This window comes from Diadema antillarum, unplaced genomic scaffold, assembly GCF_040938485.1.
Source record: "Diadema antillarum isolate AM-2024a unplaced genomic scaffold, OU_Dant_1.0 scf00000042, whole genome shotgun sequence".
In the NCBI taxonomy this organism is placed as follows: Eukaryota; Metazoa; Echinodermata; class Echinoidea; order Diadematoida; family Diadematidae; genus Diadema; species Diadema antillarum.
In genome coordinates, this window is record NW_027270931.1 from 508,585 (window position 1) to 532,055 (window position 23,471).

The window sequence follows — 23,471 nt, forward strand, 5'->3', positions numbered from 1 at the left end:
TAATGACTACTCCTTAATCTTCAGGGACGAAATATAAGCTAGTAGGTCAACGACCTTGGGCCAAATGATGTTTGATAGAGTGGTCAATGCGATATGTTGATTGTTTGCCAGTACTTGCAATGGTCACGTACGATTAATTCCCTTCCTATAAGCAAGACTATTACATACTTGACAACAAAGCTGAGTTTGCATCCAGGTATTGTTTCAATGAATGTGAAAAAGAATTCAAAACACAGTTAACTTTTCATTTTTTTAATGTAACTATAATGACTACCGGTATGTTTTCACAGATTTGATACAATATTGAGATGAAAATGGATTTTTAATTTTATTCTAAAATTTCATTCTGATGAAAAAATTATTGCAGAATTTTAGATTAGAATGGCCTCCTGCACATAATTCAATGCGTCTTGAATCCCAAATCAGTTCATTTTAATTCATCACACCAGACGAACTTTATTGAAACACTCACTGCTCTTCTCACGTCGTCCGACATGGCTCAAGAATCGGTAAGGTTGCACATACGTGACGGCACATATTATCAGCCCACTGGGAATTTTCGGCTGAAGTGCGGACAGACCCAACAGCATCCGATGCAGAGCTGAAGTGTTTTCAGAGACTCGCTGAGTCATAAGACAGTTAGAGGAAGGAACTACCTCAAGCACAGAGTTATTTTGAGTGAAAGCAGAGATATCCCGGCACCACATTCTTTTAACCCTTTAGCACCTACAATGTAGCTGATTCTTGCGAGTCAACCTCTAGTCACTGAAGGAAAAAAGCAGATCCCACACTAGTACTGGAGCTTAAAGTGCAGATTAAGGTAATACCTGGTACAGGAATATAAACTACAAACTTGTAGGCATAGGAACACTATGACTCACATATTCACACATCACAAGTACAGCTTACATTTTTTTTAACCCTTCAGCACCAACACTTTCTTGCAAGTCTACTTTTGCACACACAAGGAACTAATCAATTTGACTTTTTTTTTTTTGGGGGGGGGGGGGGACCTTGAAGTATCGAGTTGCATAGTGATGCGATGCAGGAAAGATATGGGCCTCGCTGTAGACAAAGAACATACAATTGTACACATTGCCACACACCCATACTCTAGACAGGCAAACAACAATTAATATTTTGTATTCATTACTATTCAAACAATATAAATATAGTATCATAAGCTGATGCCACTTCACAAAGCAACAAAATAATCTCACTCTTTTTTTTACAAATATATCAAATTAGCTAATTAATCTAACACAGCCTCCATGGTCCTCCAAGAAGAGGGTATACAGTATCTGCCCTGTAGTCATGTGAACAGAATTATAACAAACACACACACACACACACACACACACACACACACACACCACAGGTGGTTCAGTAATCTCAAGAAGGATAGGTACAATTGTATAAGTAGATTCGGATACTGAAAGGTTACCGGGTATAATACTGCAAGCATCATTATGAGTAGTGTTGGCAAAGTTACAACAGTTTAAATATTAAATTTATAGCTAATCTGAAATACAGTTGTCGCATCCTAAGGTCTTCAAAAAAGGGGGCATAGCGGCCCTGTAATCATGTGAACAAGATATCAATACAGTAAATATCTCCACTTGTTGTAGGCCTATATCTAAAATGAATAAAATACAGACAATGTTTTGTCTACTTCTACTTCGAGGAATTAACTAACTTTGTATTGTTTGGTGTATCTTTTGTGACATGAATACCCATTATTTGTCCTAAGCATAGCCCAAAAATAATAGAAAATATGTCTTTAAAGTAGGCCTAAATGTCATAGTGCAGCATCGACATTTCATAAAAACTGCCAATGAGCAGTATCACATAACACTGCATTCCACAATGACAATAACAATTTCCACCACATATAAATATACAGTAAACCTCGCATGAGTCGAAGCTCTCGGGACTGGCAAAAATGCGTCGACTTAAGTGAACTTCGACTCTCGCGAGAGTCGATTTTTTTTTTTCGACTCAGTTATGTACAGTACATGTATTATAGTACATTTACATGCATGTGTGTGTGTGTGTGTGTGTGTGTGCGTGCGTGTGTGTGTTTGCATTCAAATTTTTCTGTTCTTGAAGATAATGTTCTTATTTTGTTCTAAATTGAACATGGAATTTGTATCAATACTTAAGTTAAACGTAGTTCTGAGAATGTCTGCGCTAATGTGGCAATGTGCATGTGCTATGTCTATGATGCAACATAGGTAGCCATCTCTGTCAACCTACCCACCCTGAGACAAACACTCTCCCAGGCCCATCCCACCTCCATTGAACAAAACTATACAGCCAGCCGGGCACGCACAAACAAGCTCCGCCCACTTGGCCTGTCACTAAAATATTAAAGCAGCGATTGGTTGACCAAGGAGTTCTGGCTTGACATGGATAAAGTATGGATGTGCTGTGTGTATGGATAAAGTATGGATCGATGTGCTGTGTGTATACATGTATACATGTGTATGTATTCGACATGCGTGCGGAGCGGTACGGTGCTTACCTGCAGCAGGTCAGGGACGGGGTTCTGCGACATGCCGATTTTTTTTGTTCTCCTCTAAATGTATGAGAATGCCCAGACAAATCTTCTTCGGCTCAAGTGATGTAAACTACGTGTATTTTGTACAAAATGGACTGAATGTTTTACTTCGACACAGCCGAAATTCGACTCTCGTACTTCGGCTTATCCAAATATTTCTTAGAGAAAATACATAGGGAAAAATCGGGACTTCTTATTTTGCTTCGAGTTAAGTGATTTTCGACTCACTCGACGTCGACTTATCCGAGGTTTACTGTATGTCTGACCTATCACATAAACATAGTGTAATCTCTTCCATCTGTTCCATTACAGCAGGGAGGTGAGACACCTCCCTGATTACAGTGACACAAGTTATATTCATATGTACAGCCTTTTGTTGTGGTACATGTGCAATCCCTTCAAAATGTTGACTGCTCTGAATAGGGAAAAAATGGCTTGTCCTTCATTTAATACTGTACGAGTCACTCTAGACAATGTGTAGGCCTTACAATGCTATGGGGTTTTCTGAGTCAACCAGCACTCAAAACATGCAAAGGGTTAAAGGGCTTGTTAACCCAAGACTTACAGAAACCTGGTGGGTCTTGTGCAAAATCTGATGGACATTTCAGAATCTGGGAGGAAATGCGTTAAAAGGAGACTTCCAGACGATCTTCAGACTTTTGTTTCTGAACATAGGTTGGTTATACTGGGTTCAGAGTTTCAGAATTTATAGCTAATGTATTGGGATGAGGAATTAGAATGTTTTTAAAATCCATACTAATAAATCAAAATGAACAAGGATGACGATACAGCAGCTCCGCATAAGAATGCATGATTGGGTGCTCAAAGAAGCAAAACAAAGCAGAAAGTAGGCCTATGCATACATTTTTTACAGGTGAACCTGTTTGGTAAATAGTATTGTGATGGAATGACAATGCTACAACCTGTACATTACTGGAATATGTGAGCCTCCTATGTCATAATGATTGTTCATTGTATTCTGTTTTGGATTTTTCAGAGTACTGGTTTATCTTCTCAAGAACCACAATAAATTCCACAAATCTATACATGGCACTATTGATTTATGTACCTCATGATATGAAATTGTATAAATCATCTGGAATGCCCCTTTAACCCTTGAGCTGTTTACTTCCAGGCTAGTGGCCGGTAAGTTAGAACCCTGCTGGGCCATCTTCTCAATTATTCACCACCTTTGTCCTGGATCGAAGTATTCGTGCATGTATAGCCATTGTCAATAATGTTTAGAGCGTTCATTCCAAGTACTCTTCATTTCGCAGTCTCAAGAAAAAAAAGAAAAAAAAAAACAGGATCGAGAGTCCACTAATCTCAGAGCTGTCACATTACACCTAAATCAATACCACCCAATCCCAAAACACACTCTCAACCTTGTCGCCTTTTCACGCCCCACAATGGTCCGTTTCGCTCCTTTTCCACTCTCTCCCCATCCTGGACAAAGGAAATTATTGATTTCCCAGATCAAAACAGGTCCAAGAGACAAGGCCCCAAGATCACACTTCCTGCCCATACTTGTGGACTCCCTCTAAGTTGCGCATGGTGGCCCCCTCAAGTTTTGAATCTTGCTACTCAACATGGCTGCCACAGACCATAATGAGACATACATGTAAAGGTCTATTTGGCACTCAGACATTAGTGTCCAACCTCCGTTATCTAGCCATCACTTTATCATCCAGACATGGACTGGCACACAATTACATTTGCCTTTTTAGCAAGAAATACTGTTGCTAGAGAGAATAAAGACCACGGAGAAGTACATTTCCATGTACATTCCATGAAAATCAGGTTTTATAGTAAATAAGGAATTAACAATTCCTTACATGTATGTATACCCAAATGCAAGTTGCTTAAAACTGTCATCCTTGTAAAATATCTTGCTTATCCTGCAATATCACTTCCATGTGGATTTAGACTAACAGTCTGAAGTGACCAGATAACTGTATGTACAATGTAGGTCACTTGAGTTTTACCATCAAAATGGACATTATCAATAAAGCAGGGAGGTGAGAAGAAAAGTGAGAATTATCCGTGCTCTTTCATTTTTTCATACTATGCCCAGCATTGACAATAATATTTTGAGAGCATGAGAAACAAGATAAACAATCCAAAATGACCGCATAGTTTGTTTATCCAATCGCCCATTGTCATTGGATGTAATATAACCATAATCATGACAACATGAAATTTGTTTGTTTGTTTGGTTTATTTCTGCATTTTCTTTCTCCGAATACAATTGCAAATGAAAACAAAATGATACAGATACATACAAATCAATACAAAGAAAAATCGTTTGCGTAACAACATTCAGTCTGAAGTGACATAATTATGAATCAAAATAACATATTAAGGCATACTGTATCTATTAACAAAGGAGAAATCAATACAGGGGACCGTCATCATAAGCAGAGCTTGACGTGGATGAGGCCCTATCTGAATATGTGATACCAATGTAATACAACACCAATTATATATGTACTCATAAAACTCTAATACACGAAACACATTTTGCTACAGAAAAAAAAAAAACAGAAAAGAAAAATAGTGAGTTGGCGCTTTAAAACAAAAAAAAAACAGCACGCAGCACCATTGTTTAGTGCATCTGCTTCTCAATTATTAACAAAGCTACATGTAATTCTAAAATATAGCCAAACAAACAACAAGGAGACCTCCCTTTGAGCCTCTCTGGGCTACTTTGATAGAATACAATTGATATTTATATCATATTGCCCATGACACTGACAGGGTACATCCAGTGGCGGTCAATATTTTGCCTAGACCTGCAAAGCGTCCATGACCATTTGAAGGGGCCAATCTGGTATTTATGCTCAAAATTTGTCATTGTCCAGTGGAACTGCGGGCAGGATGGAATGAGTGCCTCCTCAAACAAGAAATAACTGAATGCATGAACGTGTGATGTTTTTATACATATTTACCCTCACAATGTATAAGGCCCACCTCAACCCTGACCATGTAATTATACAAAATTTTATAAAAATACAAATATTCCCTCCCTATTTTATAACTAACCTTTTTCATATATCATGGTGGCAACATGAAAATTACAGCACTTAACCTTATGAAAAGGCTAATCTTACTTTAACCAAAATTTGTCCCCCCCCCCCCGAAAAGACATAAAAATGTATGAATGCTATAAATCTAATCAGTGAATTTTTCTGTAATATCTGATCATGCTACAAAGTTTGATGAAACAATGATACTGCATCTTTACCCCAAGTATTACATTAAAGTTAGATTCCAACCACAGTTGACTTTTCTTTCTCTTTTACTTTTTGAACAAATTTAACACACTTCATCTTTACATCGCTTGTGATGAAACTCTTGTTGAATACTGCACAGTCATAGCAATGATAAAAAAAAAAACCTATGATCTTGGCTAGAGAGCAAACCAGGCTGAAGATGAAAGGTTATGGGCTACGGTGCAATAAACACTAGTGGTGAACATGTATCATCTAGAAGCAGAGAATCTGAAAGGTGATCTGATGTAATGGCGAGCAACAGATCATGTTGTAAGAAAATGCCTTTGGACCGGAGAGAAAAAGTACGCCCGTTCCTTTTAACCCCATCATGTCCATGGCTAAAGCTCGCTGATACGAAAGCTATGCCATCTCGTGACTGCGACCCTGAGTGGTTTAAGTAAAAGATGCCATCCCTGGTGCCGAGAAAGCATTTGGAGGAAGATAGCAGCCACTTGCTGCCGATGACTCATCCTCACTGACACCCCACCCCTCTCCTCCCCTACCCTCCCCTCCTCCCCTCCACCCTACAGGTGGATTTCCATCAGCAGACGAGATGAGAGCTGCTCGCATCTTGGCGACATCAAAATGGAGGAGGAGATGGGACTTGGAGGGATGTAATCCACTCAACCTCATCCCTCATGTCTCCTCTCTTCTCTTTCTCTTCCCTCCCCGCTCTCTCTCCTCATCTCTTTCTCTCACCCTATCTCTCCTCCGTGATATGTTCCAGCATGTTTTCACAGACGGCAACCAGGAGGATTCATCATGAGACAGCTAAGTGATGGAAAGTATACATTATACTCCTCTCATCTCTTTCTCTATCTCTTTCTCTTTCTCTCCCAGGCATCTTTCATCTTTTTCTATCTCTCCTCTATTCTCATCTCTTTCTTTGCACCTTTACCCTTTTCCTATTTCTCCTTGACAGTTTTCTTCTCTTCATCTCTCATCTCTATCTCCCTATCTTTCTCTCTAGTATATTTCCTCTCTTGCTATCTCTCCCTCTTTCCTCCTCTGTTATCTCTTTCTTTGCACCTTTGTCATTTTTTTCTTATTCTCCTCTCTCATCTCAATCTCTCCCTCTTCCTCTTCCTCTCCTCTTCCCCTCTTGAATCTATTTCTGTCTCTTCTTCTTCTTCTTCTTCTTGAAACGCTCTCAATTCCATCTCTCCTTCCTTTTTCTTATCTCTCATCTCTTTCTCCCCCTTCTCTCTCCCTCTCTCCAGCTCCCTCTCCATCATCTACTCATATTCTCTCTCTCTCAATTTCTATCTCTCACTATATGTCTCCCTCACAATTTGCAGATCTTCAATCACCACCTGTTGATATTATGCGGTCTCGGCAAGCATCCATGGAGATTTATCATGAGGATGCACATCCTTCCACGATAGAGGCAGGCATTCTGTATGCAAGCCAAGATGGTAATCTCCAGGACTGAAAAAAAGGCCTCCCATAAAAAATTTTTTAAAAAGTTGATTGCAAGAGTTCGACCACATCAATCCTCTAATCAAAATATGCAGATCAAACTTGCAGTGGGCAGATCCTCTTCAAGTCAGCTCTACCTGAGCACTGAGCATTTCATCCAAAGTCTCTTTACACAGAGCGGGGTTCATCACAAGTTTAATAAGCGAAGCACTGTACGACGCAAGCCTCCACACTGCTATTCTCCCCTTGTTCAGAACCATTTATCTATCCTGAATTACCAAGCATTGTAAAGTATATTAAAACAAGAAAGTATCGGATCCATCTGTCCATGAATCAAAATAATTATGTAGATTGAATCTTGCAGCAGTTTCCATCTTGGATTGTGTCTCCCGGTTGAAATGCCACGCCAAGAAATCATTACCATCTTCCAGGGGGATTACAAAAATACTTTCATTATCATCTAGATTCCAGAAAGCATCTAGATAGATTCATCTAGATTCCAGATTCCAGAAAGCCTCAGAAGCAATCTCCCTTTAGACTTTGGTTTAAGATGGTCATCTTTCTTAGATTTTCAAGACCAGTGCAGTTGATGGATAGATGCAATTTTTGTGGCAGCACTAATCTGCTCATCAGAATATGCTGATCCTCCAGATTTTGCATCTTGGTCAAAATCCACCACTTTGATATTGATGCAAAGTTCATTTACAGGCCTGTATAGATGCGATGCATAATTACAAATTCACTTCCAGGGGGATGTAGAGCAACCATTTTGCAAACTTAGCGGTGGTTTCCAAATTCTGTTAAAATTCAGATCTGCACTATGAGAAATTATTAATATCATCATTGTCTACGTATCAAAGTACAAATCCAAACTTCTAGAAAACTTTGAAATGACTCTGCCTTTTTCCTTTACTCTTTGTAACATAAGCTGCATCTGAATCACACGTGTCCTCAAAAGAATATTTTTATATTCTATGAGTCATATTGACTCACTTAGTATTGGCAAATACAAAAACTTTAGAGAGAAAAAAAAAGCTGACTTTATAACTATTCAAACAATTAGCCCTTTTTTCCCTTCCAAATGCACATTTATTTGGGTTGAGGGTGATGGAGTGAATATCAAGGTTACATACACTGAAAATATTTCTTTTTTTTTTACAGCCATGAGCAAACATGGACACAGATGAATTATTTGCTAACAGTTCGCACCACTGCTTGCATGAACAAGATTCTTTCTCTGGCTAATTATTTCCTGGTCTGGGGCAAATTTAAAGGAATGATATAGTTTTGGTTTAGGTGGGGGTACAAATTTTCACCTTCTGCAAGATAATGGAAAATTACTTGTGAAATATAAAAGAGCATACAATTCTAAGAGGAATTCAAGATTTATCTAATGAAAATCGGTTTTGGAATGGATGAGATAATGAAAAAACAAAGTAAAACAAAGTGGTCACAATAAAAGGTAGGTCCCATCTTTTTCATTACCTATGCCTCTGGATATCTCAGCCATTTCAAAACCAATTTTTATCAAATAAACTTTAAAATCTTCTTAGAACTGTGTGCTCTTCCATATTTCATAAATAATTAAGAGGTTTCTCACTATTTCACAACACAAGTTGGAAACCAGAAACCCAATCTCAACTAAAACTACAACATCCCTCTAGGGAAATCATGCCTGTACAATGTAAATATCTATAAAAAGATTTGCATTTTTTGTCTATATTCTTCACATGACAAGATGAATTAATATTGGCTGTCAAAAATCTTAATCACATCTAACAAAAGAAGAGGCAATAGGTCTATTCACACATGCAAATTGAAAATAATGGTTTCCAAAAATAGAATTTTAAAACATGATGCAAAAAATGAAAATCTGTTAGCGTGGGAGAAAAAAGAAAAATTAAGCCTACTTACAAATCACATTCCATACACAATGGTCTATGCAAAAATTAGTTCTCTTCTACATATATATTCCTTTTGGAAACCCCAGGGAAAAAATCAGCTTTTTGCAGTGTGTGTGAAAGACATGCAAATGAAATTTGATTCTTTTTAATCCCATTTTCCAATTTGTGACACTAAGCCTGGGGTGGGGTGCCTGGGGTCATGCTTTGGTCATTGTTTTCTACACATGCCCAGTTCAAAGATTAACCTGTTCCCTACAGGAACCTGGTGGCCTGTGTTTCAAGTCTATGAGGATTTTAGAATTCAGGATGGAATGGGTTAAACATTCCTTGCTTGCAGTGAAGTTGCTTTTTTTTACCATCTGTGAATGGCAGTGAATAAAAATCAAGTTTTTCACTAGGCAAAATCCAAAAACCCATAATTTGTGAGAATGGCGAAATGCTCAATTCACAGTTCTTCACCTTTCCTTTACTAAGAGCTATTGCAAATTTATGAGATTCTATGTACATGTTGTAGATTGATTTCATCCAACATGCACACATTGACTCCAGGAAATTACAGGGCACCCACATTTCAGCGAACAGGTTATACCAAAATTAACGAGGAGGTGCAAACTCATGTCCCAAAATTATTATTATTCAAAGTCTATGGTGTATTATAAGTTTCCTTCAGTTTGAACAAAATTTCAATATAATGAAAGCAAACTGCCAGTCCTGAGGACTTTGTTATAATGACAGTCACCTGTACAACTCAGTATTGGAGAGTAAGGCCAGATTATACATTGTACATGTTCAAATCTTGACGAGGTGAGCTTTTTTTTTTTTTCTGAAGACATTTCTCTCTGTCAAAGCGGATTTGGGATAAAAACAGATTTTGTAATCATCGGATTACTGCTGCGGTAAGTCAGATGCTGAGTGCAGGAAATGGGCAATTATCGAAAATCTGAGTGCTTGCAGTAATATCAAAAGAACTTTTAACCCCTTTTTCAGGACTCACTGCAAAAGGTTTCAGTACACTTGCATTCTCTGAAAGCTGGTTAATACACACATTAATGAACAATTTAGCATTGCTACCAAAAATACGTATTAAGCTATGACGATACACTTAACTTTTAACCCTCTGCAGGGTGTTGTGTGCAGTTGTATCTGAGGTACACTATAAAGCAAATATTTATACAACAGTTAGTGCACAGATATTTGCTCACCTTAATGAGTAACTTCAAATCAATAGTCATTCTGCACAATATGTATTTACTACATAAACTTTTTGTATTATATTTTATACCAGAAACACAGGAAACATGGCTTTTTATGTATATTTTCATCTCAAAATTCCCCCATTTTCAATAAAAGTTGGAATTGCCCAAAGGAAAAACTGCACCGTGACATAATGAAGGTCATAGCGTGCAGTGAACAAATAAATCTGAAGATAGTGCAACATATTTTCAAGTATGAAATTTCCATAATTGCACTATAAAAGTACACAGATCTATGAAAATTGAACAAGTAGAGTGTAGGTCTGAATTATGAGAACTTAAGGACATTCACAAGGAATAAGAACTTGAATCAACACATCCCATAATGCAAGTAGAGTGGTTCACAAGGGGTTTTACTGCAACCTGAAAAAAAAGGACCAACGTTCTTTAAAAAATGTAACTTTCTATTACAGCACCATGTCAAAGATTGATCACATGCAGAAAATAAGAAATTTGCTGAGTCAAATGTACTAAAAACTGGCTAAAGATTTATATTCTTGAACTGCAGCTCATTCACTATGGTCAAATTATTTTTTTTTAAATAAGGCTAAGACAACATAAACCAATAGTCCTCAAGCTTCCAGGGCCCTCAAGTAGGCTATGGATCCTGAAGATACTTTACTCTCTTGGGGTGCAATTGGCAGCAATGCATTTCACACACAATATCAAAGATTCTTTTTTCAACGAATCATGCCAAAATTTCTAGTTGTGGATCAGCCTGTTACAAGCACTCTACAGAGTGTACATATTATGATGATACAAAAGTCTTGCCCAGGTAGTTGGTTCCTTTAAGTGATGACAGCTACAACTATTATTAGAACCATAGCATTTATGGCCATATACATGGACCATACAAATCTGATTACCTATGAAATCTGGCACACATTGTTTGAGCTTCTTTAAAGTGAAAATCTATGCTACTTTCAAGTTCACTTCATTGAAAGCTGACAAGAAATAAAAAGAATTCTGTTAATTCAATGTTTCACGACCTCTCCAAGAAGAGATAGATATCAATTACAGGCTTATAAAATATTCAAATTTCACAATGCCATGATGTCACATCCTTACACAATTCTCCAATTCACTTGCACACAGATCTTTCTCCAAATCTCTCCTAAAATTTAGTTGTTGTTTTTTTCTTCATATGAATTAAAGAAGGAATAATATCTATCCCATCCAATTCTTCTGGAGTTGTACCAATGTACAGATAGCAGTGACTTTGAGGGGTTCAGTTGCTGAATTCTGACAAGGAATATGGCTTTATGATAATCTGATGTAAAACACAAACTAGAAAGTTGTTCAATAGATGACATCATCTTTTCTATTGTAAGTTTCAGAATGAATTCCATTCCTAATAATGTATTATGTATGTAAATGAAAATATACACCTGTGTATGTATGATATCAAGTTACCATATCATCAGCCAGCTTGTCTGGGAAGGAAAACACAGCTGATCATTATGCGAGAGCTCTGCAAGCTTGGGTAATTTGTTTTCATCAAGATGGAAGAAGAGGTGAGATCTTTCCCTTTAAGGGAGGAGATTACATTCAGCCTTGACCTAACCCCATGGGAGAATGCACATGGTCACGCTGACTGCCAAGTTCTGCTCGTAATGAGCGGAGGTAGTCAAACAGTTGCGGGTAGCCCACCTCAATAGGAGGAGGGTGTGCGGTTGGCTGTGGATAATGCAAATTGTCTGCTAAGAGGACCCAGATGGGACGATATTATCTTCCCTCATTATTTAAGCGTGAGAAACATTTCTGACACCATGTGTGTGCCTTTCATTAGATGCATGATTTAAATCTAACACTCCCTTGGTCTGAAATAAAGACTAACAAAATGATCTATAGGGCCTAAATGTCTAAAATGAATGTTTTGGTTTGGAAGGGATTTTTAACTCATTCAACTCATGAACTGCTGTTTATGAGAGAGTATGAGAGAGTAACAACTCATGCACGTAAAAGATCCGCTTCATTCATTCATCGTAAAGAGCAGGGTGAAGTGGTCTCACCTCAAATCCAACTGGACCCCATGGAAGACCAGCTTAACGTAGCTGAATATGGGCTATCCAGTCATCTTCTCAGATGGAAAATGAACAAACAAACAAACAAACAAACAAACTGCTAAATACAGTAAATGGCAAAATCGACATCTCCCTGTTTCCGATAACAAACAGATCTGCAAGAACACTTGAACAAGTATTTTCTTTGCTTTCACACTATTCTTCAATACGGACAAACATGGATCTATACAAAGAGCCATTTTGTTTGTCACATCTTTTCACATCCTCTGAAACAAAATGAACTCAAAAGTAGTTCAGTGGCAATGCTGTCTAAAGCTGTATCATATCATATCAATTGATTTAGTGCTAAAACAAATAAGTAAAATTGTGTAATTTTGAAATGATCATAGTGTTTTCCCCAAGATATTCTTCTAATTTGACAAGATTTTTTCTTTTATATTATCAATACTTAATGACAAAAACATTCTCCACACTGACTTTTCAACTCATCCACTCTCAAGTTTATGATTTTCACAGGTGAACTACATACAGATGTGTAGTTTGCTGTGGAAAAATTGTGATGGAGTCTTAAAATAAGGCCACAAAAAGTCCTTGGGTACCAATCATCCTCTTTAAAATGCGCAGGTGGGATGCAAGATGACACAGCCAAGGTGACTCGCGATTCGAAATGCTCGGGATCCACTAAAATCTCCTTAGCTTTCTTTTTCAGAAGGGGGTGTTTAGTCATAGCTGAGCGCTCCCCAGTAATCCTCCTAAAACCCAAATTAGCGGTCATCTGAAATGTACAGAAATCTCTAAAGCCTCTTTCCTCTCTGATGTTTGCAAGGTGGAGCATGGAGATTCCTAGATTTCGGGACGGGGCTTGTCCCCGCAGATAATGAAACACTAACGGTAAGGGGGAACACCTGTATAACCCTACAATGACTGCATATTTCTGAATCTTTCACGAAATCCCTACTTGACGGTCACTTAACATTACCTTTTTACAAAGTGATGAGTTTCTATACAACACCAACTGCATTTTGAGATGGAAGTCCATGGCAGGTGATTAGGGATTTTTCGTATTGTGTCCCTGATGATTATACATGTACTCAACACATTGGGTGAGAGAAGTGTTGACGTTTAGTATACGTGTTTCATGAGCACTGTCATCTTTTTCACACTGTTTTCATCTTGCAAAATTATTCTGTTTATTACACTAATGTTCAAAGCTAAACAGCTTTAAAAAAAACTACAAGTTTCTTGTACATTCCTCAAAGTGTCTGTGTACAGCTCAAACATTTCATACTGCACATGTATTAGTACAATCAAGACCACACTTCTTGACATTTCATCAAAATTCTCTCATAGACATCTCAAGATTCTGATCAGAAAAGTCTGGTTACTGCTTTGAACACCTTTATTAACAGTGAATAAACTCACTTGAAAAAAAAAATCAGCAAATCTAGAAAAAGCACACACCACTGCAACTTTCTTTTAAGGCATTGTTTCTTCTGCACTTTATTGTTTCTCTTTCCTGACACATTTCAAATACCACTACACACAGAACTTAATCAAACGGACACTGAGGTTTTATTGAATGGCTTGGCCTTTCAGTGGATGAGCTAAGCAATTTAAGCCTTGGAAGGCAATCAAATCGTTGACAGTTTCCAGCGAATGATCAGGAACTCACTGAATGCCAATTAAAAGCCTATCATCCCTGATTAGAGGTAAGATGAAGGGGGAAGGTGAGTGGGAACTGAGTAATAAAAGTATACATCATTAAAAGGAAAGCAATGGAGAGTGAAGAGATATATACACAGAAAGCAGAGCTGTAGTTTAACTCTTACGGTACCAAGTGAACAGTAAATTCATCAGATTATGTGTGGATTGATGATGCAAAGTTCTATAATATACAAGTCAGGATTAATGATGCAAAGTTCTATGGTATACAAGTGTATGCGAAGCAAAGAGTTATTTTTCATAACCTACATTACTTGTATAGCTGTCAAGCATTTTAACCCATTGAGGATGAGTCCTAAATATGTACTTGGGCAAGTATCTATGGGAAATATGTGTTTTAGCAAAATTAGTCCATCCTCAATGGGTTAATTGAAGCATTTGTGTAAATTTCTATTCATCATAGATTACTTTTCAGTGATGCAATTACCTTTCATAATATGATGACGAATAAAGTACATTTGTACATTATTATTCTTTGTATTTGAAGTTGAGAAGTCGTGTTAGGTCTCTAAAAAGAACTGCAGAATCTAAAGTGCTTTGAAACATCAAAGCATACTTTGTTTCGAGTAATACTAGAGTGTACAAACTTGTACTCTGATAAAGTTTTATTTCTCACACAAACAAGTCGCCAAGTTGAATCTTACAATGGCAGGGTAAGCTAATGGGCTGGAGGGAAATGGAATACCAACAAGAGCAACTTCATGTCTTACATTTTTTGTGTGTGTGTGCTCAGTCACAGTTACAATCCTGCCATGATGAGCATTAACAGCCACGCACATTGTGCAGCACAAAACGACAGGCACATTGTGCATTATTTGTTTTATGAAATCAGGTGCAGAATAAATCATGCCATGTGATCACACACCACAACAGAGAAAATGAGGGCACAGTACCAGTGTGAACAAGTGGTGGCAATAAAACATTGCAATCTGCCACCATCAATTTCATGAAGATCCCAAGATATTTCCCTACAACCCCCAACCAATCAACAACTGCTCTAAATTGCCTCAGTTTACTAAAGCATAAATAATGATTTTTGATCAGGTAGAAAATACACTTTTTTATAGCACCCCATAAAAGTCTCTTCATAGCATAAAGTTAATTCAACTTGCAAATTGAAAGATTAATTCAAGAATTCATAGAATGTTTAGATATTATTCATTGACAGATGATGTCTTCTGCCTCATGATCACTCAACATTGAAAGTATTGATTTTATCCCTTTTTTGGCGTCATTATGTAAAAACTATATGCGGTAAATAGTAGGAACAATTTTTACATTTAACCCTGGGATTGTATGCAGACACTGATAACATGATCTTCTTTTGATTTTCTGCATAAATCTGAATGACCGAATGCAATTAATCTATCAGACCAAGAAACATTTCATCTGCATGATCTTTCTTGGGGGGGGGGGGGGGTAATTGCCCAGGGGGTAATTGTCCTAGACCCCATGAGATATAAAGCAATAACTTCACAACAGGTGAAATCTATCTACCATCTCTGCCACCTGTTTCACTGTACCTCACATTCATCACCTCTCTGGCCTAAATCAACATCATTGCTCTGTGATATTACACAGCATGAACCACCTGGGCATCATAATACCATTCATCATATATCGTTCTTTACCAACAGTACCTCTGATACTGGGAGCAGATTCCATATGTTCAGGGTTTTCAGACAGTGAAAGAGATTTCATTTATGATCACCTTTGAGAGACATGTTTCACAATCACGTGTAGAGGACTTGCGACTATCCACTCCGACCTCAAACCGCAAACGACATCCCCTGGAACAGCTTGTCGCAAACTTCACATCCTATCAATCACACACGCTAGTCTTGGCATGCATCAATGTGCAAGTAGTCATGCATGCACTACATGTGTGTTTCAGAGAGTGCAGAGTTTGGAAAGTTATTGTGGAAGTACTGTAAATAAAAGGTCGATCAAAGCTACGTTGTATACCTCACAAACAAACCAAAAATGTTTGTAAAATAAACTCACTCAGACAACAAACGTATATTTACTAGCTCAAATTCGAGCATGACTTGCTTTGAGAAACACCTCTACACCACTATATCTGCCAGACGTAATTACAGGCACGCGATTCCAAATTGCTTTCGGATGCCAACAACAAAAAGGGTTGTATTAAATGATACAGTGTAATACCCTCATGAGGATCATGCTCATTTCTACTTGGACATCTGCAAATGAGAAAGTTGTGGTTATGAGAAAATGGTTCTACATTGCCAGACAGAGGACAGACGTCTGCGGAGGATCAACTCAGCTGATATGAAGGAATCTTTGAATCAAGGTCGCATCTGCCAAAATGTGATTTGGGGGTTATGTTTATTAACCTACTGGATTCCCCAGATGGGAACTACAATAGTACTTGGCCTTGGCAGACTCACCCCTGAAGGAGCCTAGATAACTTTTATTTTTTAATATTTCTGATCAGCCATTTCATGCACGAGTACAGTGTAGGCCTACATCTTGGGCCATGTTTATGTTTCCCCTTTTCGGGCCAGAATCAGCGTTTTGATACGCGTTTAGTTCAAAACGCGGGTGTGTCCTTGCTCATTTTGATATAAACTCAGTTTCAAAACGTCGTTTCAAAACGCACAAAAAAGTGCGTTTACGATCGGCGTTTCTGACTATATCACGTTTGATGGGGAAGCATAAACGCAACTCACATCACATTTAAGCGTTTAAATGACGTCATCTCCATCGCCTTTCCGGTTCACTTGAAATTCGTGCGCCAGGCCAGCCGACCTTTCGATTACTGTGCTGCGAAACACAATTTGCAGGTGCTGATCCCTGGAGCTCCCTGTTTGTACATTACAGTACTTTACTGTACATTGTGACAGACATATTAATGCATGAAGAGCTCACAACATATCATACATTCCGATTTTGTCAACAATTTGTCGATGAAATAAATACTCGTATTTCCTATCATTGTCTACAGTTCATGTACAGTGTGTATTAGTAAAGCAATCAAAATTATATTAGACATGCTACGGAACATGAACAATACACACACTCAGGCCAGAACTTAAAAAAAAAAAGCGCGCCCCAATTTGACCTGCCTCTGCTGAGGTCAGTGAAGTAATTGCAAACGCTCTTTCCAAGGTCGAAGAAAGCGAGCATAAACAGTGCTCCAGTGAATGGCGTTTCATATCAGCTTTTTGAATCAGCGTTTCAAAACGCTGATTCTGCCTTCGCAAATTGAGCATTTAAACACACCCTTATGTTGCGATGCTGTATGAGAACTCCAATATCCTGCAACAGAATTCTGTGTGCACCTGTGACGTTATAGCGTACATGTACTTGGAAGGGAGTACTGTTATGAAATGATTTAGGCTACACCACACAAATTGATCATCTTGTACCTGTACCAAAAAGCAGCAACGCTGATGAACCTATGGGATTGGTGGTACAAGGTACTGCTTATCAAGATATGGCAGAATTGTGAATCTTTGAACAAACAATTTTCCTTGTCTGAATCTCAATATTTCCTCTACCACAAAACCAAGAAAAACAACTAAAAATTGGCAAAATATTGTATTGTCACTAGTCTTAAAACCCACCAAGGATGAGCTGATTACAGCTGTATAAACACTTGTTTCCGATCTAGACACTACCTGCCTGAGTATACTTCAGATTCAGATTTTTTAGTCTTCCACTGGTTAATGCTACTGTCATTATAACATTTTGGGTACCTGTAACACAATAGGCCTACATGGTGTTTTAAAGTATCACATCAGACTGTAGGAATTTACAATCTTCTGAGGTAGTGTCTTTGACATTTTTGTGTACACATAAATAGTTATAACACAGCCTTTGCTACGGAACCAAACACATTGTGCAAATTGTGGCTTCATCTTTGCTAGAGAGTGGACTTTGCCAGTCTTCGGGGGGGGCTGGGGGGGGGGGGGGGGGCTGGGGGGGGTAGAGAAAGAGGAAAGAAGAAGGAAATACTCAAGACCTAATCTGTCAGACTCTCTTCCAAACTGAAGCACATCAACTCCGGATAGTCTGCATGAAATTGATGTTACAAAAAAAAATTAATCTAGCTTTTTTATTTACAGGAAGGTTTTTACTTTGTCCCCATCCAACACCTCTTCAGTGGATGGAGACATCAGGGCTCCGTTTCATAAAACTTGTTATCACTAACAAGTTACGGAAGTTGTTACAAGCTACTGAAATCCTTGCACCTGATTGGCTGAGAGCAAATTTGTATCTGGAAATGTGGCAAGTCATTACTGATAACAAGTTTTATGAAACGGGACCTTGGACGGACAACCCAATTCTATCCCATACTCATGATTACATTGACCCAGAGAAATAAAATATCATCGATTCCTGTGATATATGAAGTCCTTGGGACTAGCAGTTTTCTTTCGTTATATCGAAATTTTGCTATAGCCAAACAAATAAGAAAATATAGAGCGTATAATGCTGAGGCCTGAATTTTTACTTCGTTGTAAACAGAATTTCGTTGCAACCGTGTCGTTCTAATGGGAGTGCACTATATCACCATGGAGTCAACAGACAAAGGTGGTGGGGGGGGGGGGGTGAGGAACACAAGTTTGGAAATGAACAAGGCTGTTCCGACGATGCCGATGCCACGCATGATGAACTCCGCAGCCTACATAATGTGACTCTCGTATGCTCGGCAACAGCGTATGGAGTGCAGCGGGGAGATGCGATGATGCCTCGTAATTTGATCAGTGCTTCGAGGAGAAGACCAGTCTACATTCATGTCAGGAATTCCGCAGGCAGAATTCCAAGGATAATCCCCTATCTTTCTTCATTTTCTTTATAGTTTTTGTTGTTGTTTTTTCTAAAAGCACCTACGAGCTTTACTCTGAATATTTTGTATGTTCCTTGTTTCATGCCGGTGAAATCCTTTGACTTTTGAGACATCTTTTGAAAAGAAACAGGACTAATCACTCCAGTACACCTGTAAAATTACGTTGTACATAGGGATACAATATGTTGTGAGTTCACAGTAAATTCAAAATTAACGGATAGTTTTGGTCTACAGTCAGCTCCAAAATTATATGCAAAGTAAAAACAATAGCTACAGTTGAATACATTTGTAAATCATATCAGTGCAATTAAAGCATCACATTTTAACAAATCTGGCATAGAGCATTATGAAGGACAAATTATCAGCTTTCTTCAAAAAAATACTAAATCCCTCACTGTGACATTCACAGTATAGTAACATCGACAATTGAAGTATTACATTTAATACAAACTTATTTTCTTCCAGTATCGTTGGTGTGTCACAATGCACTTGTGTAAATCCTGTTTTCATTCTCATGAGTTCGCTGACATTCAAGAAATTCAAAACTCACCACATAAATATTCCTCCAGTATCTAATAAACAGATACATCCACTCTGAATCAGTCTCAAAAGTGAGATATTGCTAATGTTTTCTGTCAAGTTGACAAAATACTGACTTCTTTCTCTGACACTGCTGCTCGATCGCAAATTAATTACACTGCATTCATGGCACAAACTGTATTCTTTTTTTTAGAATGATGCACATTGTATGCCCTTGTTGATGGATAAAAATAAAGGCCTTGAAACAACACACAGTGTAGAAAAATTAAACTAACAACAAGGGGGGATACAACAGGTTGTAGGATGTTAGCTCCACTATATTTAAAGCGCAGTACACCTCTCTACAGACCAGTACAAGCTCGACATTAATAGATGTTGGAAAAATGCAGCCATACAATGTAGGCCTTGCCCTACTTCACAATTCAGTGATACTCCACAGAGTGAAGCTGAGTGTTGTCTGTCCATCTGTCTGTCTGTCTGTCTGTCTGTCTGTTGTCACATAGAAGGAAACTCTAATGACAGTGCAGGAAATAGTAGTCACAGGAAGGAAGGTAATCAAGGAAGACGTAATGAGACAGCTGATTTTGTCTTCTATAAAAATGCCTCGTGTTTCTTCTTTCATGAGTGCTGTACCTTTTATTTCTTCCTGATTTAGAGCTTTCCGCTAGGCTGATGTTTGTTAACATGTATTAAAAGCTCTCCTCCCCATCTTTATGTGTATGATGGACATACACTTTTTTTCTTTCATTTAGATATACATGTACATCTCTCTTTTTCTTTCCCTAGATCTATCAATCTATCTACAATTGTACGTACATGGATATCTCTTGATCCTTTCCCCATTAAAGCTGCACATTGTTTTTCCCTTTCTCTCAATGTTTCATGCTCATGATTGCTCTATGTAGATTCACACTGCTAACATGATGTATTTCAAGGTGCATTAACACATCACCGGCTGAAAGTTTCAGTGTAGTGCTCTGATTTCTAATACTTGAGAGATTTGCCCAGCACAAAACAAACACACTATTTGTGTTACCAGCTGGCTACAGCTTGACTTCAGTTCTAACCAACTGTGAAAAATATCTGGAGAAATATTCCCCAATAAAACTTGTTCAGAAGTAGAGGAATGTGGCACAGTAGCACCACACATTACTACAATCTGGTCATAACCTCGTGGTCAATGACCTTGTGGTCAATGACCTCCATTGACCTTTCAATGTCTGACCAAAATACACACTTGTACAGCATGAACAGCGTGCAGAAGAGGGGACAAACACACAATGTTATAATGAATGTACCAATGTACTGTGGTTAATGGTAGACAGTAATAGAGGACCTTGGCATCATATTTGTTTTATCATGTGACTTTTTTTTTCTACCATAGCTGAATAGTCATACAATTGTATGTGTTGCATTTAAAAGCAAATAGTGAATCTAATGTCATCTGGTAGGCCTAATATAGTGCATGTACTTTTCCTGAAAACAGCACATTGTAAGCTTTACTACCCAATACTAGGGCTCTGGAAAATGACAAATATCACATTTCAGCTTAAACAAGACAAGCAACTACATTATTCAGTCTATGCATTAAAAGACATAAAAGTAGCAAAGTGCCCTGCCTTTGCTGATATATCGCAAACACATGCAACAAACAAAGTACACTTCACAACATGATCTTGGCAAAACTCTCTTCGCAATCATTCATTGAAACTTTTAGAAACATGCAGAAACGCGAGTATTGTACATTTTATACACGCTGTGTATGACATGCAGAGACGAACATGTTCACATAAAATGGCACACATTTTGTGTCCACATGCCTTAAAAATATGCAAATTTACCGGTACATGAACTGGTAAATTTGCACTTGCGAGGTGATACATTAAATTTGAAGAGATCACTCTCACCCATGTTACCATATATCGGTGCTTTTGTCATTATTGTATTATGTACATCATTTTCTCAACCAAACTTGTCACTAGAATGAAATTTTCCCTCTTTCAAATGGGCCTTCTGCTCTATTGTAGAATGGGTATTGTAACTTGAACTTCAACATGGTAATGTCTTCTGTGCGTAATAAAGTGATTTGAACTCACCTTAGCTTGGAAATGTATTCCATGCTGGAATGCCTCTTCGCTATGGAGCGGAATGCGGGTGTCGTAGGCATCCTCAACGAGATTATACTTGTTGCGTCGTGACGGCATGTCTGTGAACTCAATCTTGCGTGATTATTCCGAACAAAATCGCCAAGAAAGTGGAACCCTGCGAGGGATGGTGAGATGCCCACAGACTTTCCAAAGCTCACACACAGGTAAAAGATGATAGATAAATGTCCATCCACTTAAGTTTCACACAGAGAACAAAGACTTCAACAGAATTCCCAGTGCCGGCTGATCCTTGATTCTCCTTTTCCGTTTTTAGATCCCCCAAAAGGCAACCGACCGACATGGACGTACATGTAGTGCAGCGTATCTGATTATTACTTTCCAGAAACTTGTTGGCCATACGCTGGATTGCAACGGATGTGTGATGTACACTGGTTTGGCACTATGACAAGACCAGGATCTATACTTATCCACTCGATAGATATCCGACGTGCTCGTCACACATTAATACGTGAGACAGCAAGGGAAGAAAAGGTGAGTGCGCCACGCAGAACTTTCGCAGGGTGACTACAAGGCCTCCCAGTTTCTTTTTTTTTTCGGAGGGGGGGGGGGGGAGACAAGATTACAGCAGGGCGAAGGAAGCCGAGCCTGGCACGTCCGGACCTCGCGAGGGTGACTCACGTGGGCCGTGGGGGCGACACGACTCATCGGCCGAAAGCCAGAGCAGGGATTGGCCAGGAGGTACTCAGCTCGGCAGCCGTGATCCTTAACGTGGGAGTGCGAAGAACAAACAAGACACAGGGGTGAGGATAAGTTACAGTCCTTCGCATCTCATCGTACATCGCATAAAGATTCTCTCAAACGTACCCATACTGCCTCCAACGGGAACTCCTACTTAAATGCATATTTCCTCTACAAGTCTTGTGAAAGAACATTTTTCCCGCTTTTTCAAGGGCATATACTTTTAAAATGCTATTAAGAACTGAATACATAATATAAAACATGTCAAGAAATTAATGTTAACCATGCAAAATGAAGTTCAGTGTTTAATATGCAGATAAAATGAAATATAACAATGAAGCACAATTTTTTTCTACGAGAGCAGTGTCTGAATATTACAAAGTAGCCGTGTGGAAAATGCTCAAAATCACCATTTTGTTCATATGAATTTTTATTATGTGTGATGCATTGACATGCGGACCATAAGGAGACTTGGAGAGGCTCTGTAATCTTTCACCCTAGCTGGAAGCTGCACATCATCTTTAACTCTTTAATCTGCCGACCTCGGGACGAGATTTACAGGTGGCTTGGAGGTACAGGATGGGGTCGTGTTTTGTCACTCATTACCCACTACAGAGAAGAACTCCTCAAAAGGATTACCCCCTGCTATATATGGAAAGAGCTCTCTGATAATTCCAGGTACCTGGGTGGTAGAATGAGCATGTTCCTTATACCCTAATCAAGAATCTATTAAAGGCTGTATCCTTCATTCAAAGATTATAATGGGTGCCTCCAAGCAAAAATCAGCACAGTACTTATCAATCGTTTCTCTGGTACGAAACATACAGCATTTGATTCATGCCAATACGCTTGTAGTAGTACTATAGAGAGAAATATCCCCATTACATATATTGTACTTTTTGATTTCTGACGGCCAAACAGGGATGCAGCAGAATTTTCAATCTCAAACAATTTTGTTGTCATGGAAGTTATGATCATCAATTTTGCCAAAGTACGACACTTTCCACCAAGTTACATAATATAAGGCTTTAATCCTTTGTATGCTCAGATTGAACTGGTATAACTTCTATCATTAGGAATACCTCATCACTCACTATGATTTTGTTTTATTTGCA

At 38.4% G+C, this 23,471-nt stretch overlaps 1 protein-coding gene across 1 annotated transcript in view; it reads right to left on the reverse strand.

Moving 5' to 3' along the window:
- Positions 1-22,197, reverse strand: part of LOC139713088 (uncharacterized) — a 191,876-nt gene extending 169,679 nt beyond the window's left edge. The window contains exon 1 of the mRNA XM_071624848.1: positions 21,607-22,197. Within this exon, the coding sequence (XP_071480949.1) occupies positions 21,607-21,714 (108 nt within the window). The 5' untranslated portion in view covers positions 21,715-22,197. The remainder of the gene's footprint in view (positions 1-21,606) is intronic.
- Between the last annotated feature and the right edge of the window lie 1,274 nt (positions 22,198-23,471).